The sequence below is a fragment of the Cyclopterus lumpus genome, chromosome 20 (assembly GCF_009769545.1).
Source record: "Cyclopterus lumpus isolate fCycLum1 chromosome 20, fCycLum1.pri, whole genome shotgun sequence".
NCBI lineage: Eukaryota > Metazoa > Chordata > Actinopteri > Perciformes > Cyclopteridae > Cyclopterus > Cyclopterus lumpus.
This window is the reverse complement of record NC_046985.1, coordinates 9,301,366-9,320,976: the sequence shown is the minus strand read 5'-3', so window position 1 is coordinate 9,320,976 and position 19,611 is coordinate 9,301,366. Positions and strand designations below refer to the sequence as shown.

The 19,611-nt window shown below is 42.0% G+C and overlaps 1 protein-coding gene across 1 annotated transcript; it reads left to right on the top strand.

The window, feature by feature from the left end:
- Positions 1-1,564: 1,564 nt before the first annotated feature.
- cpa6 (carboxypeptidase A6) lies at positions 1,565-19,078 on the top strand. The gene is made up of 11 exons (XM_034560427.1): positions 1,565-1,680; positions 4,235-4,310; positions 8,934-9,058; positions 10,704-10,818; positions 11,484-11,585; positions 11,674-11,778; positions 13,141-13,251; positions 13,804-13,894; positions 14,749-14,951; positions 18,326-18,410; positions 18,864-19,078. Exons 1-11 carry the CDS (start codon positions 1,565-1,567, stop codon positions 19,076-19,078), a joined length of 1,344 nt encoding a protein of 447 aa, XP_034416318.1.
- The last annotated feature ends 533 nt before the right edge of the window (positions 19,079-19,611 follow it).

The window sequence follows — 19,611 nt, the reverse complement described above, 5'->3', positions numbered from 1 at the left end:
CTAAAATGTTGACTCTATTATGTCAGTGTGCCAGAAGACTCACAGTGGATTTATGTAGTATATGGGTATTTACTGTTTTACATCACAAAACAAAAAGCCTTTTATCTCAAAGCCATTGTGGCCATTAATCTCAAATTTGTCACATCAATAAAACGTTCAGAGTTTAAAACTAAATGCAAGAGACGATGAGCCCAATGCTACTTAAACTCCATCCTCACGTCCTCAAGCTACTTATCGCTGCTCATTTGGGCACCTGAATTTTGCTAAAACTATTATCTCTGCTGTATAATTAAGACCCTAATTCCACTTTTCTACTTGTGGATAGAAGTGGGTGTTGTCAAAAAACGCTTTGCCATGCTGTCTACTGTGTGTGTGTGTGTGTGTGTGTGTGTGTGTGTGTGTGTGTGTGTGTGTGTGTGTGTGTGTGTGTGTGTGTGTGTGTGTGTGTGTGTGTGTGTGTGTGTGTGTGTGTGTGAAGGGGAGGATTTTGGAGGGAGCAGCAGTGTTTGGGATCTGTTGTACAGTAATTGGGTGTATACCAGGTGGCACACTGTTGACACTGGAGAGAAGCATGTGAAAAATGTGCTGCAGCCATGCAATCACAAAAGGAAAAGGCTGCAGTTGACTTAGGCATTTAATCACTGTGTATGGTGATAAGTAGAGGATCAAACGGAGGCACGGAAAGCGTAGAATAACAGGGAGAGCCACCTAAAGCTCAACAGAGGGATTCCTAGTGGAGCCAGGCCAAGGCACTGACGGAGCGGGTAGCTGGTTATTACTCTGGCTTTGAGGTATAGAGGCATAAGTGAAGAGGAAGCTGAGGATTCAGGCGCTCAATATGCTCCTAATGTCCGAAATTACAATTCTCCCTTATTGTTTTCTGGATTCATTTTGTTTTTGTTTTTCCTCTCCATATATACAGTATATATATATATATATATATATATATATATATATATATATATATATACAGTATATAGCTGAGCTGAGTGTCTTCTTCAAAGGACCTGATCTGAGCACGCCTAAAGAATACGCCTGTTGTTCTGAAGAGATGAGTAACTTGATACAGTTCATGTCTGCGCACAAAACTTTACGCATTACTTAAAATCTAAAGAGACACGTAATTTGCCTTAAAAATTAAAAATCCCATTTAGTGAATGAACATGTGTTCTCGGACAACTATAGATGATCCCGTGAGCACACAGTGCGCACCAGTGATCAAGGATCCAGTTACCAACTTCGCCGACACCGGGCCACGTGACTCAGGTCCTCCTCATTTAAAAAAAGAAAAGAAAAGAAAAAAAGAAGAAAAAAAAGAAAGAGAGCGGCTCCCCAGCAATTCTCTCCAGAGCTTCAAAGAGGTGGCGAATGCTTCCCCTGTGCCAGATGACCGACTTCAGCACCTTTTGCACCTCGTGTGTCAGAGGGACAACTGCAGAGTGCGCCGCCACAAAGGAGTGACTCTGCTGACCGACTCAAATCCCATTTGCGCTCTGAGAAGTTGTCGCGCATCCTTTTAAAGTGTAGCGCGTGCGTGTCCAGTCTTTGATCCGCTTTGCCAAGGATGCTGCTGGACCGGAGGAGCGCATTCCGCGTCTCCGTTTTACTGGCTTGTGTGATAACCTGCAGTAACGTGCTATGTCCCGTCGGTGCCTATCTCTACAACAACCGCTACGCAGGGTGAGTAAAGACCCCCACATTCATTTATTTCTGGTGGCTCGTGAGAGTCTGGTGTGCGTCTCTCGTTCTGCAGGGAAGGCGCACTGCCGCTACCACAGAGACATCCACACACCAAGACACGGGCGTTATCTTATGTTGAGAGTAGGCTGAACAAAGAAAGTCTTTGCGGTCACCATCCTTCTTCTTTTGGGACACAACTCCGGTTTGAAACATAATATAATGTTGTTTTTAGTTTACTCGAGACTGATCTTGTTGTCTGATTCGGATAAGAATGTGTTTGTTTTGATGTGCTGCAGAGAGGCATTCAGATGGCTCCACAGATGACACTTGGGGATGCTTGCAGTGACAGTGGCCTGTCAAACTGCTCAAAGCATTCATTAGAAAAAAAAATTAATAGCTGTAAGAAAGCAGCGACTGCTTCATTTTCTTTGTGTAGTCACGTTTGTCTATAATCAGAGAGGCATTCTTTGTTTGTCAGTCTGTCTGCACGTTTATGAAGCTAGACCCTAAAAGTACTTGGTAGCATATTAGAGGGTCTCCAATGGGACCACCTGGAGCTACACACATATAGTAATTTGGGTAAACATGTCAGAGACATGACTGAGGCATGTATGGATTTATGGTCTGTTTTACAAAAGAGCATTTGATGTAGAGGGGGACCACCGCTGCTGGAAACCCCCTCCTCTGTTTCAAACAACATATATTTGGGATATAATCTCAAAATTGCGTAGCTCACGGCAGTCTAAAAAGAAGATCGTCAAAATATTTCACATCATTCTGTAACAGAGAATTACTGAACGTGGATAAATGATGATTGTACAAAATCAAAACACTGCAGAGACTCAACTTCTTGGTTTAAAACAAATTGCTTCCATCCCAGAGAGAGCACTGTGGGAATCAACAGACTGACAATTTAAGGGTGGCTTTAGTGCTGAGAGCCCCGCAGCTGACAGATTCAAAGCAAAAGGCCAGGGACACGACACTGTAACAAAAACCGTCTGTCATCTCTGAGAATCACTACAAGATGAAGAAATGGTTCAAGTTGGACTACAGTAGAGCTCTGGGTTGCCACTTTATTTAATATGCACTGTGTGCTGTTGTTTGCATTGGTGAAAAAAATAAAAATAAATCACAAGCCTGCCAAACCTCCATCAGTGAGGATTGATTGAAGATGTGGAAGCACACATTTCTCTTATGTTTCAGACAGAGAATATGTGTACGTTTTAAATATTTCTATTACATCCAAACAATATTCTTACCTACAAAAAATATGCTTGCTTTGAAGTCCATCTTTGATCACACCTCGGTTGCCTTGGTAACAGGCTGTTTTCGGGGGTCACTGAAATGGGGTGCCCACTCACGTGGGACACCACCGCACCCCTTTTGTCCCTTAGGGTGGCCGACCGCCACCTTTGTTTAGGGGGCCCAACTTCCCTTGTGACACATTGTAAAAAGCTCGAAACATGAGAGAGGAAGAAAGAGGTCTCAAAAAAAACAGGAGACATGAAAGTGAACACATATACCATCTCTGCAGGTAACTGGGCCGACACAGAGAGGCTGTAAATAAGAGACTGTAATAAATGATTGGCAGCGTGTTGCTTTAAGCTCAACCGCAGGAACTGTGATCTGCAGTGTGAAAGCACTACTATGCTAGATTATAAAGAGCATCTTTGTTTTAATATGAAAGATCTGGCTGCAGATTGAGTTAGAAAGGCTCTCCAGCGCCTCTATTTGCTCAAGTGTTGTTTTAAATGATCTGCCAAGACCAGCATGTGAAGAATTATTGTGTAATCATCTTTATATTGAATTATAAAACTTTTATGAATGTATTAGAACTAGGCGATATGGACAAAATATTCGGTATATAGTCATTTTCGATATATAAAACAATATAGCATGTTATATACATGGTTTTGTATACTTGTGTGAATTAAATAAAAGTATTGGATGTTATCTAATCTTATTAAGAACTTAAAATCTGAGTAAGTATTTGCTTGTACTTTATCAATGTAGTCATTTTGTTTCATGAGATCTCCATATTTATTCCGGCCTTTACATTACAGTAATTTACTATAGTAATTATAGATTGAATGATTTAGTTACCGTGTAAAGCAGTATGTATTTACAAAACATGTTGCCGTGTCAAACACATTTAAGTAGTCGATTATTCTTGTTCATATATGTAGGTGTTCTTATCTCCAGCACATATGATTGATTTACGGTATAAAACTGTGAAGCAGTAGCTGCTACTGTAACCACCAAAGAATTGTTCCAGGTGTTACCTGCATAGCTGGAACAGTGAAATATAATCCTGTAATGGTGTCAAACACAGCTTGTTTGACTGGGGGTTTACCCAGTCATAGGACTCCAACATCTGCTATTATAAATGTCACCTTCAGTCAGCACAAAAGCAGGTAGTATTACCTGGGACTCCACGGCCCAGATGTTTTCTTAAATGATATGCACTTAGCGAAAATAGATCCAAGCCCTGTTACAGTGAATTTTAGTGCCACAGAAAATGCTTGAACCTAAAAGAGCTCTGTTGTTTTTGCAGCGATCAAATCTTCAGGATAACCCCGAGTAATGATGAGGAGGTCCAAGTGCTCCAGAAAATTCTGGGACACATGAAGGTTGGCACTTTTTTTAAATATATATATATATCCATACATGCTCACTATTCTGACCTATTGTTTACAGTATGATCCCCAGCACACACCATTTGAAACAATTCCATAAATCTATTTTGTTCAGATTTTCTATTGTTGTGTGTGTTTTCTGAAACCTCGATTATGTCAAACTATTATTCTGCCCACATTGTATAGGGGTTTGGGGGTGGGGGGTGTTAGATGTGACATGCGTCACAGTCAAGACATATTCCCTACTCTGAAAGACCAAGATGAGAGGAGAAGCCCCAAGAGAAGGATGGAGTGAAAATATTAACGATTGTATTCATTACGATATCCAAATGTCCCTTTCAGTAACAAACTATATGAACATGTGTTTTAAAGAGAGTGAAATTAGGGGGGAAACCCTCGAGAACACAAAGGCCTTGCCTCTTTTCCCAGACTCATGTGGGAGTAATTACACATCAGCCTCAGGAGCATTGATGACCTTCCTTTGCACATTGCTTAGGTATACAAATACACAGCAAAGAGTGTATGTCAAGCATCAACAGCCTGATGCAATTCTAGACTTGTGCAGCAAATACTCAAAGAACTTCTTTGAATAAATTGATTAAACAGTTGAATAAACTAAAAAGCTGTGTTTCCAGCATTATTATCTCCCTGCAGAGGAATTGTGCTTCTGCAAAACCAAAGCATATTTTTGTAATATATTAGTGTGATCATTTACTAGTAATAATCAATGACTAAAAGCAAAGCCAAACATAGAAGCGCTGGTTGCATAAAGGCTTCTAAGTCTGTGCAGCCTTATGTCATACTTAGTCAAAGTCAATCAATCAATCGATCTATCGATGTTTGGAAAGCAGTCTAGTGCTGTGTCTGATTTTGAAATTTCTTTTACTGAAAATGTATCAAGAAATATTTGAAAAACAGAAATGGTGCAATGATTTTTATCATTAAATCTCAATACAAGTGTTAAGCCCAATGAAATACTTTATATAATAAAACAATGGTGTAATGAAGGGCCGTAGGAAGTTTCCTGGTAAGAAAACGATGTGATATGGTACTATGGTAGCGAAAATAGAGGCAAAGCTCTGTTTCTTGAGTTTAAATGTAGTTCATGTTCAAAACAATTCCCTTGAAATAACTGCTCCATATAAATACAATTTAATTGAATAGCTAACTGAGTAAATAAAATATGAAGAATCCAATGAAAACATCTTAGGGACTTTCTTTGGGAGAGCTGCAGAGATTTCGATCTGCCCGCAGCCCCCGTGGCAGTGCAGGCCGTTTCTCCACTTTGGTTTGGTCCACTTGGGTTGTATCTGTGCAGCCAGACGCCACGGCAACAGTAATAAAAGGCATCTGTTCGGGTTCAGGTCGGGCTTTTTGTTTGATGGTCCAGAACCAATACCGCTCCGAGCAGAGAAAGAGCAGAAGGGGGCAAAAAGGAGGATTCAGTAAATGTTTATGATTTGTGGCGAGGCATACTAGAGCCAGGGGGCTTGTCAGGACACGGACAAAGTTTCACGCACGTCAGGGCAGCGGACACGGTGCTCCGAGGCCAACCGAGGCCATGGCAGCCACTGTTTGGACAGCTGTGGACATGTGTTTTCAGTAGCTTAGCCACGCTGCCATGCCTCCGGTGCCAGAGTCAAACTCTTCAGCCACAGGCTAGCAATAAGATGAAATAATACACTGGGCAGTGCAGAATGCAGGGGAATCAAGAAGATCCATCAACAATAGAATAACCAATTTCTTTGAGTTATCAATTAATCTATTTGTTTGGCTATACTCTGTGGTTGACTGACATTTAACCTAAACCTTTAAAGACCTGTGATGGAGCTTTGCCTTTTCCAAACACCTGGCCATTCCTAAATGGTTGACTATAGATAATACAGGTTTAAAGTAAAAAGCGCAACAGCTCCTGAATGCATCCAGTCGAGCAAATACCTTCCAAAGCTTTGCACTGTAAATATAAGATATTGGTACATGTTGAATAATCACAAAATTTTAATAATTACCACTTCAGCTCCCGGAGAACATGTTCATGACTGAACCTGACATGGCACATGATTTTCATTTAATTATTTGATCTATATATATATATATATATATCAATTTGATTTATAATTTCCTAAAACATAAAGCTGATGGCTTCAGATTGGTTGCAAACACTCCAAAACCAAAAGGTTCAGGTTATTATTGCATCAAACAAAGAAGAAGAACACATTTTCACATTAGGGAATCTGGAATTATGTACAACGTTTGGTATGTTTGACAATTGACTCAGAGAATGAATTGATCAGCAAAACAGTTACTGATTCTATTGATCGATCAATTGGCTTATTGTTTTGGTGATGGAAATACATAATACATCTTGAGTGTTGATTGATGGTAGCAGTGACAAAAGGAGTCATTGTCACTTTCCTGGATCATAGAAGATTAGTTTGAGATGTTCCAGAGATTAAATCTGTGAATACTTACTGTATTCATCTCACAGAGAGATTGTGATGATGTCATCAATAGATATGAAGCTGGTTAGCTTTTGGTCTGGAAATGAGGAGAACTAACTTCCTGGCGTCTCCGTTCCCTAGCGACCTCACCGGTGACAGCCAAACTGCAGGAAGTCATTGCACTCGGACAGGAAATAATCTGGCCTATAAACAGATTAAACCAAGAAGCTAGAAAGTGTGTATTAGTGAGCTGTGGAGATGCTTGTGGGTGGATTGTGTTACCTTTGTACAGATTCCATTCCTGATGCTAAGCTAAGCTAACCACCTACTGGCTGTAGTTCATATTCATGATACCAATCTTCCCATCAACCTCTCCAAAAGAAAATGCATAAACGCATTACCCCAAATGTTGTAAAACAGCTGGTATCTTTGTTATAATAGATACTAACTAACAAACAAACTGCGTCGTACTTTGATGACTTGTTTTCTTTTACTTGACTAAAGCTACGGCTTCACCGCATCTGCCTTCAGGAAAGCCAGCTCATTTTATTGAACTATAACTTTTTCTTTCTTGTGCTGCCCGTGCCTGTGTTACATCAACCAAAGTAAGACACATTTAATTTATAGCTACCCTGGATACACAGACACGTAAAAAAAAAAAAGAAGAATCACATTAAGAATGAGGACACAACAGATTTATAAAGCAGACAAAGAATGCATCTTTAGGGCTCATAAACACAGCTATTAAATAAACTGAGAGAATTGTTTGTGAAGAGTTGCGTTATCTGATCAGGGATATTTATGTGCCTTTTATGCGTATGTGTTTTAGATGTGTGTGGTTAACAGCAGAGTGAAACATCGGGGTACTTTACTATTTGAAAATGCCATAAAATCACAGCAGCACAGAGCAGTTTCTGCTCCAGGGCACCAAACAATCCAACTGAGGATTTTCTCCTCTCTAAACAAAGTTAAATTAATCTGGTATGCACTCTGTAAACCATTAAACCAATTGACACATTAACAAGCATGTGTGCCAGCCTGCATCTCTCTGCCCCGATGTTCAAATGAAAGCCAGCTGAGGAGGCAGAAACACTGAAAGTGCGATATTCTCTCTGCAGTGACTACTGTGTGTACCATCCATCAGGCAGCTCTCTCTGTTATTTTATCAGTTACCACGTGATGTCTGTGTTTATATGGCTGCCTTGCTGTTCGAGCTAAAGCTAACAGACCCGAGTATCAGGGCCTGATAACGGGCACTGAAAGACAGGATTTCTGGAGCTAATATGAGGTCAAACGGTAGAGAAGAAAGCGGAGGGAGCGTCAGGTTGTTAAAGGGACACATCGGAGTGGGTTTTGCCCCATTAACGCTGCCGTGCCATCAATATGCCCCAAATTTAGTCCATCACTTGAAGGTAGAGACTAGGAATATTAAACTGGCCAGGTCTTAACAAAACAATTTGGTCATCAGTACTAAATGTTTGGTGCTAATTTAAACACCCAGCAGATACGATAATAAGGTCTTTCTTAGGGTCAATTATGCTCTTTAACCCTTAACTTTAGTCGGGTTTAGTGTTTTAACCGGATCGGTGTGAGTGCCCATACTGGCCTTGTAGAACGTGTATCGGCCAAAACGTAACAGATCCATATTAAATACAGATTCTTGTCAACATCATTATTCAGTTTTTTTCATAATCAGCTACATTGAAAGCTGTGTCCACAAGTAATCCGTTACCCCATGTTGCCTCATCCAAATTATTTTTCCCTTGTAGTCTGTTATACATTTTGAGGGGAAAACAGACAGTGGCATTGGGTTGGTACCCATTTGACCTGAATTATTTTCATATAAATTAAATGTTAGGCATTTAATTTGCTGGATTAGTCCAAAACAGGCATTCATGTCAGATAATTTTGGTCCATGAACAGTTTTTCAAAAGATTTCCCGGATTTAATATTACAATATAAACAGATCAGGCAATTTAAAATCACTGTGAGAGAGGATTGTATCTCTATCACTCACTGCTACTCCTCATAATGAGATTCTGCTGTGTCTGTGTCTGTGTGTGTGTGTCTGTGTCTGTGTGTGTGTGTGTTTGTGTGTGTGTGTGTGTGTGTGTGTGTGTGTGTGTATGTGTGTGTCACTAACCCCTGATCTAATATATTTCTCCTGCTCCTTTAGGTGGACTTCTGGCAGCCCAACAGTGTTACTCTAATCTGTCAAAATGAAACTGTGGATGTCCATGTGAAACGCAATGACACGCGGGGTTTACATGCACGCTTAAAGCAGCAACATCTTGATTATCGGTAAGAATGGAAAGCCCACCAGCAATTACAGAAACACACCGCAGTACACACGCATGCTCGCTTGTGTACCCTCACATATACATATTGGGTAATGTTGTTTGCCGAGTGTCTACACCCAGAGATGCATCTCTTATCCAAAGGGCGTTGCAATTACCCAGCTGTCCTCAGCCGGAATATATGATGTGCACGACGATACTTTGCATGCAAAAAAGCTTCCTCAAAGATGGGACACGCACATGCACATCAGAGCCCCTCTCCCAATCTGGTCCAGAAGCAGCCTTTTCATCTCCCCACTTCATCCCTCATCAAAATTAACGTTGAAATTATGGCGTCTTATCAAAGCGGCTGCAGCTAGAAAGAATTCCATTGTCATCTCTGTCCGGAGGGAGCAATTGCAGATCTGAGGATGAGGTTTTTTTTTTAACTCTGTGTTGATTGACTGAGAAAATAGTTTACTCTGCAGGGGCCAGTTTTAGGTAAAGCGGTTGGGTTTTACTCTTGGGGATGTAAGCTGTGTTTTTTGTGTTATTATATGGACATAATTGTACATACCAGTCCCTCATGAGGAAGTGTATTTTAGGAGATTCTGGCTGCCCACATAGCCGCTTTGAAAACAGATCACATTGTCTGTTCTAGGTTGGAGGAGGAAGTGAGGAGGCATAGGGTCTGATGACACGCGGGACCAGTCTATAAACAATAACAATGGGGATAATGATAATTTTGGTGCATTTACAACACATTTTATTTACTGATAGACAGCAGTGTTAGTGCTAGTATAGTGTGTGCTATCAAACAGGTGAGTGTGGATGTAGAAAAGTGGTTTGGATGTTGGAAAAGAAGAGGGATGAGTGAGGGCAGTTGCATAAGCGGTGTTAGGAATGATTCAACAATACATTCAGGAACCCTGATCCACCACTTCAACACCTCACAGACATATTATATTCACTTAAAATGCATTGACTGCAGTCAAACAGGGGCTGTAACAAATTATTAAATGGGAATATCTGCAAAAATAATTTAATAGAGTAAATAATTAATCCAAAACATTATACGTAGATCAGTATATTATAAAAATAATCATCAGTTGACGACCTAGTTACATATCCATTTGGGTAGCTTATACCTCCTCTGCCATAAATCTGTCTTTTCTGTCTCATTATTGAGCTTTTTAATTAAATATGAATTTCTTTTAGTATGCAGATGTTTGCACAAGCTTCAGTTTTTACGGCTCTTGGACTATTGAAACAGTCATGAATAAATTCATAAACTACAGACTTAGATATTTTAATGATGAACTAACACTAACATGCACAGTAACCTCAGGCCTGATGGCTCATTATAACATCAGGCTCTTCCTTATTGGCCCACTGTTGGCTCCCACTCACTTAAAAAGAAAGATCAAGTTATGCAAGAGGTGGATAAACAGCAGCAACCCAAACGGGCAACCAACAATTATTTTTAATAGCTTATTACAGATCTCAGATTATGAAATTGACCCATAATAAACAGTAATTACAAATTATAACTTGTATAATATAACCCTGTTTATGGTGCCAATACTATTATTTAATAGTAATGGTGAGGATGCCACGGTGATTATCATGTCGTTCATGTGTCTGTCTAACTTCCTCTTTTCCATCCGCAGCGTGTTTATCTCCAATCTGCAGAAGGAAATTGAAAAGCAGACGGGATATCGCTCCTCTCGCAAGCGGAGGTCAGAGTCTCAGTATGACTACGAGGTTTACCACTCTCTGGAAGAGGTGTGAAGCCCAGCGTCTACCGGCCTACCTATCTCTCGCTCTCCTCTGCTCGCCACTCTAATTCTCACACAGAGTAAACAGACATCCTCTCTAAGGTGCTCTCAAACTCCCAACTCCCCCATTGCACAGGTCTCTCTCCCACAGCCTTGTGCGCTCACACACAGCGACACGCACTCTACTTCAGGTCGAGCAGGCCCCATGAAGCAGCATGGTTTCCACACCCAGATCCCGAGAGCTTACACACATCTCTAGTGCTCTGAGCTTGGATCTCTCTTGTTTACATCGGTATTGCTTCTATTATTTCTGTTTTTACCGTGTAAAGGGCCTTGAGTACCTTTTTAAAGAGCTATACAAATAGAAGAAAAATAATTACTATGATTGTCCTCTCCTTCGCTCTAAAACACACACTCATATAAGCATGCACGTGTGTGTGCGGACACATCATGCAGAAAAACACACACAACCCCGCACAAATGCACACACTCCACAGGCACTTAGACGTGTATGTCTGAGAAGGTTTTCACTCTAGCTGAGAAATGGCTTTTGATTGTCTGAAAAATGTAATGCTCATTAAAACCATTCTATTTGGACCATTCACTCTTGAAAACGTTGAAAACAAATCCTCGCGTGGCATTCACTCTTCTACATTATTCTCTGTCCTCAAGATCCAGAGCTGGATGTTTGAGATGAACCGAACCAACTCCGGCCTGGTTGACATGTTCTCCATCGGGAAGTCGTACGAGGGGAGGCCCCTTTATGTGCTTCAGGTAGGAGAGACACATAATAAAAGGACACAGCCGTGTGCACATGCACGACCGTGCTACTCTAACACCGGCAGTGCTGGTCTCCTGTCAGATAGGAAAGAGAAGTCGTCATCAGAAGAAAGCCGTGTGGATCGACTGCGGCATTCACGCCAGAGAGTGGATCGGACCTGCTTTCTGCCAGTGGTTTGTCAAAGAGGTACTTTTGTTTTTCTGCACATTTTAATATCTCAATGCTCTTTGAACTTCATTGTTTGCATCAATGCAGCTTACAACAGCATCTCGTATCTGAATGATAGCCTGCAGCAAGCTGCATGTGATGTTTTGTTACTAGGGTCCTCAACAAAATGTGAACATCTGTTCAATCGTCATGCACAGTTATGCAAATACTGAAGAATACCCTTTATTGTTCAGATGTTGAACATAACCCAGACGTGCACACAAGTTCCATCACGCACTTAAAGTCTTAGTTACTCTGAAGTGAGGACGGGACCAGACCAGAGGCAGACATTAACTGCACAAACCTTTAATGGCTTGTTTTATACTACTTCGATGCCAGATGATTGGGATTTGCAACACAGTACCAGAGCGTTGAGATAATTAAAGGAAAAATCAATGAATGTCAGAGCAGAGCACTGAGTCACTGCCTTTTTAAGGAATCCAATGACCTCAACGTACGGGTACTTGAAAAAGGCCTTCACAAATATTTCAACTATTCAATTATCTGATGTTGAGGAGAACTTCGACATGTGCCACTAGAATCAGAATCAGCTTTATTGGCCATATATGTGTGCACATACATGGAATTTGACTCCGGTTTCACGTACGCTCTCATCGTACATACATATTTAAATGACAAATAACAGGGTAAATATAAAGACATAATATAAAGACATTAAAGACAACAATAGCAACATGTATGTATAAAGTAGTGCATGCACATACTGGAGCGTATACCATTTACAAAAATAATGTTTCTGTCTCGACAGCCATTCTGTCTGCAGACACGTCCTGAAATGGCCTCCAATGTGATGGTTCAAACTAAAAAGCAGGACGAGCTCACCTACGGCCATCACATGGACAAGTTCAGTGATAAAGTATGAGTAGTACGTGAGTGAATAAGGGAGGGAAAGACAAATAACAGTAGGAAATCAAAAACAGGCTGACGTAAACATTAAGGCGGGAAGTAAAATAGATCAAGGTGAAAACATTTGGCTGAGGAAAACAGTCAAAGATGCTCAACTTAAAAATGTGCTCTGAAATGTGGCTCCACTGTCATGTAGTAACTAAGGTTGGCCACTGGAGGTCAGGGTGCCATCTTGGTTTCAGGCTTAACGCATATTTACCTTACCAGGTAGAAGCAGTACTTCCTCACTCCCATTGTCATCAATTATGGTCTTGAGTTTTAACCTTCTGCACTTGTGCATTGAAAATCCTCTGTTAGCAACAAGGTAAAAAAAAATAATGAAAACACAACATAGTAATCACATACAATTGGATGATTAGACAGCAGTGTAGATATGTGCTCTGTAGTTATAGTGTTTTTATTTTATAATTGAAGGCCATCAACTCATACCAGCATGACTCTGTGATGAGACGACTTCTTCACCAGCTCAACTTCTACATCATGCCGGTCTTCAATGTGGATGGATATCATTTCAGCTGGACCACGGTACTGCAGACCTGCACACGCAACAGAGAGAATCCTGCTGTTGATTACTTTCATTTTCAAGCACGATTGTGAACGTTTTCTGGCTTTTAGACCTTTTCATGAAGTATCCTGATACTTGACAGAATGCAAAACATAATTATTTAGTCAGGTGCATAATTCAGGAATTCAGAATAATAACCGCTAACACATCAATCCTGCCCACAGATGTTGACTACTTTCGAGGCTGTATACTGAATATCTTGTTTCCAAGTGGTTCAGAATGTATATTGTAATTGAAAAACTAAACAGCAGAGCGACAACAATGTGTTATTCCCCCCCCCCCCCCCCCCCCCCCCCCCAGTATGCAGCACTTATGTCTGTATAAGTATCTATGAATAATTCAGGGTAAAAAATGCCTCTCAACTACTGTCTGCATATCTCTTAGTAAGAGACCAACTAAAGCTGAATGAGTGACAGACGGATTATTTTGGAGATGGCAGGAAGCTCCATTTGTTCGATGAGTCTGCCGGTCAGTCAGCACACTCAGTGACGGTGTCCTTGTTTTCCCTGTAGGATCGGTTCTGGAGGAAAACGCGGTCCAAAAATCACAGGTTCCACTGCAGAGGAGTGGACGCGAACAGAAACTGGAAAGTGAAATGGTGTGGTGAGTTCAAGAACACTGGAGCTTCAACAGAGATCCAGGGACATCCTCAGATTCTCTCTCACACATGATGCACATGGGGACGCTCACACTGCAACTTTCCTTGTAGTCGGTTGCTGATGTCGTCTTTTCTGACTATTCATCAGTGTAAGCTGTGGCGAAAGTAATTGTGCGCTGACAACAATCTGTGTCTGATGTCCTTTAGTCTCTGGTGGGAGAGGGCTGGGGGTGGTTCTGCTGAGTCTTCATTTCACCGTGGGAGGTCTCTGGGAATTTATCAGAGACGTTTTACAGACAGAGATGTGACGTGAGAGGAGAAACAGGGAAACTGAGGAACCAAGTTTTGCCATCTCGAAGGAATGTTAACTCACAAAGTGGCTGGGAACTTGATTTAGAAGCTCATGTCAGTGAAAAGTTTATGGAGCCATGCAGTACATGAGTGATTGAGAGTATATACATATCTCACACTGTGGAAATTTAACCTGATTTCACTTCAAAAGACCATCGTTTATACGTCAGTAACGGACGACTGGAGAACTGCATAAAACAAGACATAACTTTCTGACATTACTTTAAGCTTGACTGAAATCCACGCAAATTATTTACATTTCTACCACCACATTGTTATATGACTTGTATCGAAAGGGCTTTCATATGAAAACCTTTTATCCTTGTCATTATAACGTGACGTTGGTGATTTCAATCTGGGTCTATTTTCCCCCATGATCACTCTCCATTTTGGTCACTGGTAACATCACAACTTCTTTTATACCTAGTTTGAAAAATCTACATGATCAAAATGTATTCCCGTGGGATTAATACAATGTTTTTTCTTCTTCTCTGCTTTCCCTCACCAGAGGAGGGGGCCTCCTCTCATCCCTGTGATGACACCTATTGTGGTCCCTTCCCCGAGTCTGAACCGGAAGTCAAGGCCGTCGCCAAGTTCTTGCGCAAGCACAAGAAACGCATCAAATCATACATATCAATCCATGCTTACGCCCAAATGCTGCTTTACCCCTATTCCTACAAGTATGCCTCTATCCCCAACTTCAACTGTGTGGTAAGACATCCAATTGCTAGATAATAAACCAATAATCAACAAGTCTTTATTTAAAGTCACCTACAACTCCACGTCCCAAAACTCCATCCCATCCCTGTGGTCCTGTCGCAATCGTACTTCCTCGTTACGTCATCACAACAAACCACACGTGAATTGGTCCAATCTCCGTCCCCTTCCTCAGTCCTCACAGCCTATCACAACGCAACGTCACCTGAAACACCCGCTCACTCAATAACAAAAGCCTCGTTCTGAATGAATTCATAATGGACAGTAATCTTGATTTTCTCTGCCTCACTGAAACATGGCATAAACCCCTGGACTATTTCTCCCTCAACCAGACCACCCCCACAGGATTCACATACACAGATAAACCTCGTCCAGAGGGGCGGGGAGGTGGTGTTGCTGCTGTCCACCGGGAGGACATTAAAACAACCACCATTTCCATTCCTGCCGTTCATTCTTTTGAACATATTGCCCTCAAACTCTCTGGTCCGACTCCTCTGGTAATTGCTGTTATTTACCGCCCCCCCAAGCCAAACCCCTCCTTCCTCTCTGACTTCTCTGATTTTCTGGACCAGCTCTGTGCAATTTCACCTGCCGTTCTCCTCCTTGGTGATTTTAACATCCATATTGATGACACGGAATGTAAACCTGCCATAGAATTCCTAGAACTGCTACAATGCTTCAACTTCACACAACACATCAACTTCCCCACTCACAGCCGAGGTCACATCCTGGATTTGGTCTGCTCCACTGGTCTCACAATACTTCAGCTCTCCAGCATCAACCTCAATATCTCCGACCACCTGGCTATCACCATGGACATCGGCATCCCTATCCCCATCCCAAGAACCAAGCGCAACATATCCTTCAGAAATCTCAAAACTATTTCCCCCACAACTCTTTCAGCCTCTCTTGCCAGTACCATGTCGGCCTCCCCTTTCCCACTGTCTGATAATCCCTCCGATCTCGTAAATTACTACAATAACACACTCTCCTCCTGTCTTGATCAGCTGGCTCCTATTAAAACCCAAACGGTCTCATTCACTCACTCAGCTCCCTGGTATACTCCTGATCTCCACCACATGAAATCCCGTAAGCGCCAGCTTGAAAGACTCTGCAGGAAAACTGGTTTAACAGTCCATCTCCAAGCCCACTCTGACTATCTTCAACAATACAAAGACGCTCTCATCTCAGCCCGGACCACCTACTACTCACACCTCATACACGCTGGCTCCTCCAACCCAAAGGCTCTCTTCTCAACAATAAACAAGCTTCTCAAACCCAGGGACAACACCTCCAAATCCTTTACAGTCGACAAGTGCAACTCTTTCCTTTCATTTTTCAATACAAAAATTGATATAATTTACAGCAACCTGAAGACCTCACCCGCACTTTCCATTTCGCCACCCCCTCTCCCCATATTCACCCCTCAGCCCCTTTCTCAGTTCTCCCCTGTGTCCCCTTTGGAGCTCTCTTCATTCACAACAGGAATGAGAAGCTCCACCTGTATTCTGGATCCCATACCATCTACTCTCACCAAGGAATGTCTCCCAGCCATTGCTCCACTCATCATAGCAATAATCAACTCCTCCCTCAACTCCGGCTCAGTCCCTGACACACTTAAAGTGGCTGCTGTCACCCCCATCCTCAAGAAACCTGGACTCGACCCTGAGACCATGAGCAATTTCCGGCCCATCTCAAATCTTCCCTTCCTGTCAAAAATACTGGAACGTGTCGTCGCTGCACAACTCAAAACCCACCTCATTTCAAACGATCTGTTCAAGCCATTTCAATCTGGTTTCCGCTCACAGCACAGCACCGAAACAGCACTTCTCAAAGTCACCAATGACCTCCTCCTCTCCTCAGACTCTGGCCACCTCAACATTCTCCTTCTCCTGGATCTCACTGCAGCCTTTGACACCATCAACCACAACATCCTTTTCTCCCGCCTCGAATCGTCCCTCAGCATCACCGGAACTGCTCTCTCCTGGCTCAAATCATATCTAACAAACAGACAACAATTTATCAGCATCAACAACTGCACCTCCTCCACTGCTCCTCTGTCTCAGGGCGTCCCCCAGGGTTCGGTGCTTGGTCCTCTTCTGTTCATCCTCTACCTGCTCCCTCTTGGAAACATCATACGTCATCACGGTCTCCTCTTCCACTGCTACGCTGATGATGTCCAGCTCTACATCTCCACAAAAGCCATTACCACTGCTACTCACTCCACTCTGACCAACTGCCTCAGTGACATTAAATCATGGATGCAAACCAACTTTCTCAAACTCAACTGTGATAAATCGGATATGATCATCATCGGCCCCAAATCTCTCACCAAAACCAGTCACAACTTCTGCCTCACCATTGACAACTCCACTCTGTCTCCCTCCCCTCACATCCGCAACCTCGGAGTCATGTTTGACAGCAACCTCTCATTTGAACATCACATCAAACAAATCACCAGAACCTCCTTCTTCCACCTAAAAAACATTGCCCGTCTCCGCTCATCACTTTCCTCATCTGCTGCTGAAACTTTAATCCACGCCTTCATCACCTCCAGAATTGACTATTGCAATAGTATTCTTTATGGCACATCTTCCAAAATCCTAAACAAACTCCAATACATCCAGAACTCTGCTGCTCGCCTGCTCACCCACTCCCGTTCCCGTGATCACATCACCCCTGTTCTCCAGAGCCTTCACTGGCTCCCCGTCCCACAACGGATCCAATACAAAATCCTTCTCCTCACTCACAAAGCCCTCCATAATCAGGCCCCCTCCTACCTCACCGACCTACTCCACCACCACACTCCATCCCGTCAGCTCCGCTCTTCTGATGCCAATCTCCTGTCCATCCCACATAGGACCAAGCACCGGACGTGGGGTGACAGAACCTTCTCCATATCTGCCCCCTCCCTCTGGAACTCTCTCCCCAAACTCATCCGAGACTGCACTAATCTTTCCTCATTCAAATCCCAAATCAAAACCCACCTGTTCAGAACTGCTTTTAATGTGTGATTGTTTGTTTTTGTTTTTGTTTTCTTATCAGGGTCCGAGCGACTCAAAGTCCCTATTTATTTGTTTTACCTGTATTTTAGCTATTCTTATTTATTTATTTTTAGCTTTTAGGATGTTTTAATTATGTGAAGTGTCTTTGAGTACTATGAAAAGCGCTATATAAATTAAATGCATTATTATTATTATTATTATTAAAGATAATATTCTTATCCATCCACATGTTGGAGTTACTTAACTGGAACGCCTTGATATTCTAATCCTACTGGCTACCTATCAAGGTGTTTGAGTTAAGGTATATATATATATATATACATAGGATCACTAATGAGATGACTTTCTGCTCTCACTGTGTAGGAGTCAGCAGCTCATAATGCAGTGACAGCCCTGTACTCTGCCTATGGAGTGAGGTACAGATATGGCCCCGCCTCCACCACCCTGTGTGAGTACTGCTCCTTGTCTTCATTGTGTCTTCCTTATGATTATTTGTCCTTTCACACCTGTTGTTTTGTGCTCTCTTTCCAACCTCATTTGTGTTTGCCGACGGGGAAAATAGATCCTCATTCATGTTATGAAGGAGGCAGAAGTGCCCGTTTCTTCTATGAATACACAATCAATGAGGTCTTGCACTGAACGTACCCCGTGAGAGGAGCTAAATGCAGAGATGTAAATGTCATACCAATAAGAATTAAATGCTTTTAGACTCAAATGTTATCAATTTGTCGCCAGCAGCGGTGGAAGAATGTTCAGATCATTAATTTAAGTAGCTCGACCACACATGCAAGAAAAAGTCTAGTTTATAAAAAAGTGACTTCAGTGAACGTACTTCTAAATGCGTATACAACAGAAAACTGTCCAAAACGTGTCTTATTCTGTGTGTTGAACTTGTTCGCAGATGTCAGCTCAGGCAGCTCTATAGACTGGGCCTACAGAAACGGGATCCCTTATGCGTTTGCATTTGAGTTGAGGGATACAGGACACTTCGGCTTCCTCCTGCCCGAGTCCCTGATCAACCCGACCTGCACTGAGACTCTGAGGGCAGTGAAGGCCATTGCATCCGGTCTGCTTAAGAAGTGTGAAACAGACAGGGACAGATTTCCATATATATGAGCACACTGTAGATCCCCGGAGCGCCACCTTCACCGTTACTTATCTCAACACCTCATATTCCTCTGAGATTTCATATTCCTCCCAGATATAATCAGGTAAAGAGCTGAGAAGGACCAGCAAAGCATGCATTTTAATTTGCTTTTCTTGTGTTTGAGGTCGTTTGCCGTTATTTTCCTTTTCTCATGAGATATGAACCGATGGTGGCAGGATTGTTGTTGTTGTTGTTTTTTTTACCACCAGCCTGTTTATGTACGATAAGATCCCACATCGTGTCAGAATCAGTGGGCCGCTACGTGTCCCATGCAAATCCAGTGTGCCGAGCCTGAATCATTTCTAGCATCTAATGTTGTCCTTCCTCCTTTAAAAAAATCTTTAATGTAACAAAAATATTATAAATGCTGACTTTCCCATGATATGAGCTGAATGGTGGTCATGTGAGCAATCTTCACAATACAACGGCACTTTTTTAAAGAAAACAGCTGAGATTTGATTGTCTACCAAAAATATGTCTTGTTATTCACATTTTTTTCACA

Coding starts and splice junctions, on each gene's coding strand:
- cpa6 (XM_034560427.1), top strand. CDS start 1,565: ATGCTGCTGGACCGGAGGAGCGCATTCCGCGTCTCCGTTTTACTGGCT. Junction 1,681..4,234: donor TACAACAACCGCTACGCAGG/GTGAGTAAAGAC, acceptor TTGTTTTTGCAG/CGATCAAATCTTCAGGATAA. Junction 9,059..10,703: donor CAGCAACATCTTGATTATCG/GTAAGAATGGAA, acceptor TTCCATCCGCAG/CGTGTTTATCTCCAATCTGC.